This window comes from Pundamilia nyererei, unplaced genomic scaffold (genome assembly GCF_000239375.1).
Source record: "Pundamilia nyererei isolate P.nyererei 1_Seehausen unplaced genomic scaffold, PunNye1.0 scaffold00440, whole genome shotgun sequence".
NCBI lineage: Eukaryota > Metazoa > Chordata > Actinopteri > Cichliformes > Cichlidae > Pundamilia > Pundamilia nyererei.
Window position 1 is genome coordinate 113,692 of NW_005187841.1, and position 2,382 is coordinate 116,073.

General features: G+C 40.2%; 1 protein-coding gene across 1 annotated transcript in view; it reads left to right on the plus strand.

The window, feature by feature from the left end:
• The first annotated feature begins 823 nt into the window (after positions 1 to 823).
• The window catches only part of LOC102195303 (glycylpeptide N-tetradecanoyltransferase 1-like), a 5,777-nt gene continuing 4,218 nt past the window's right edge, over positions 824 to 2,382 (plus strand). The window contains exons 1-3 of the mRNA XM_005753572.1: positions 824 to 882; positions 990 to 1,098; positions 1,308 to 1,452. Coding sequence (XP_005753629.1) covers positions 866 to 882; positions 990 to 1,098; positions 1,308 to 1,452 — 271 coding nt within the window. The 5' untranslated portion in view covers positions 824 to 865. The remainder of the gene's footprint in view (positions 883 to 989; positions 1,099 to 1,307; positions 1,453 to 2,382) is intronic.

Here is a 2,382-nt window from a genome sequence, read left to right on the forward strand (position 1 = left end):
TGCATCAAGGTTGGATATGCTGTGCATTCAAAGACAATCTTCTGCAGACCTTGGTTGTAACAAGTGGTTATTTGAGTAACTGCTGCCTTCAGCGCAAAGGAGTCTGGTCTGGACCTCCAGCATCAACAAAAGAACTGCCGCTCACTAGTTATTCACTTCAACGACCTTTCTTCCCCATGCTGGTACTCAGTTTAGACTTCAACAGGTCATTGAGATTATGCTTGCAGGCCTAGATGCACTAAGTTGCATCCATTTGATTGGCTGATAGACATTTGAGTTACAAGCAGTCCTACAGGTGTACCTAATTAATTGGCAAGTGAATGTATTTCAGCCACACTGAGTTCTTATTACTCCCTAGTACTTTAAACTGTAAACTGATGTTACTTTAATATTTTGGTAATATTTGAATTCAATCGCTATCATTTGCTTGTGTGCAGAAAAATCCTCAGTGAGATTATATGGTCAAATTAGCCGTGTTTTCTTACATTGTGCTGAAAAAGCACAAAGATTGTCAAGTCCACAGGAGATATAAAGTTCTGGAAAAGTGCTGAATTTTAAAAGGGCGCCTGTATGGGAACTCTGCAATTAGAAAGCCCCAACCAATTAAAACCTCTACCTGGATCAAGCTGCTGTAAGCTTTAATCTACCAGAGGACTCTGTTTAGCAGCAGTCTGACATATGAAGACCGTGAGAAGTCATACATAATTGTCCGTATTGTTCTCGGTTATCTATCCACTGGGTGGGAGCTGGGTTGGGTAACTGAGGCGTCCACCCTCCTCCCCTCACTGCTTGCAGAGATAAGAGATGAAAAAACCACAAAACACCACCAGTCACCCTCAGCTTAAGGGAGTCACACTTGCTTACAATGGCTGAGTCAAAGTAGTAAGTACAGCAATAAATTCTGTTTTCCATTAACTGAACATCTAAAGTTTCAGTATTGAGTACAGAGGAATATACGGGAACTTTAGGGCATTAAAAATGTCTTTCAGTGATGAGAAACTGCCAGATGACAAGAATAGTAGCTTTAAGAAGAGCAAAAAGAAGAAAAAGGGGGACGATGCCTGGAGACCACAGGGGCCAAGAGACCCATTCGCCATGGTTTGTTTTTTTGTGCATGGTTGACTGTGATATTCAATATGTTTTGTTTGTGGACTATGAATATTTGGCTGCTGGAAACATTTCGTTTTCAGTGCATTTGTATTCTAGCTGTAGCTGATTTTTCTTTCTTTTTGACGGTCAAACTTTTACTTTCTTAGGTGGGATATTTGCACAATGACCTGTCCTTTCAATGTCCTGTTCTGTACTAGCTGGATGCTTTGCCAGAGAACAAGCAGCAGGAGATCCAGAGAGCCCTTCACCTCTTCTCCTTGGAGCCAGGTCTGCCAAAGACCCTGCAGCAGGCCAAAAAACACACCTACTGCTTTTGGGACACGCAACCTGTCCCTAAACTGGGTAATCCATCTTTTAGAAAAAGTCTACCTAAGAAAGCACTAATAAAAACACTAAACTTTTTCTTTCGTCTGTCTGCTATAATTCTGGCGGCTGTGGGTTAGCTTAGCTTAGCACAAATAGAAAATTTAAACAAACTTGTCCAAGTGTCCAAAGATAGCAAAATCTTTATAAACTTTGATTTTAGCAGACTAGACAAACAAGGCATTATAAGAAAGGTGGTTTAATAGTCAAGGTAATTATGGAGCTTTAGCTATCCCAATATGCTTAGGTTACTTGTTTCTGTGTCCAGTTTCTATGCTAATCTGTAAGATAACTGGCTATATACAATTAAGGACTTAGTGGAGTCAGAGTCTTGTTCACCAACAGGAAACTCCCGTGGTTGCAAAAATAACTCCAGTTACAAAGGACTCAATAAGAAAACAATAATTCCATGTACATGAAAGTATAGTGACTGTCTTCTGTTGAGTTCACAGTCACACTTGTAGTTTCAATCCTTACTGAATAGACTGAAATGTTGATTTTTCAAATTATGGCCCATAGCTGAGTCAAAAACAGAGCTATAAGTAAATGAAACTGGCTACACAGAAGGAAGCCTTGCTAATGGTTTCTAGCCCAGCACAGTAAACTGTGCAGTGGTTATGACATCTGATTGTAATACTGGTTTAATTCCTTTCGGTTTGTTTCAAATTAACATATAAAATGTGTATGTTTGAATGACCACCAAACCCATCTTAAAACAGCCAAAGACTTATTTACTCGTCCAATCTGGCTACACTTTCATTCACTCACACTCACTACAGCATTAGTGTGCAGTGTCCTTGGGGTTTTCAGTAAGTTCCACCCTGCACTCATGAGGTCTGGATTTGAAACAAAGATGGAGGGAGCCATAAGCAAGGTTTCATGACGGGGTTTTGCTAACCAATATGGGGG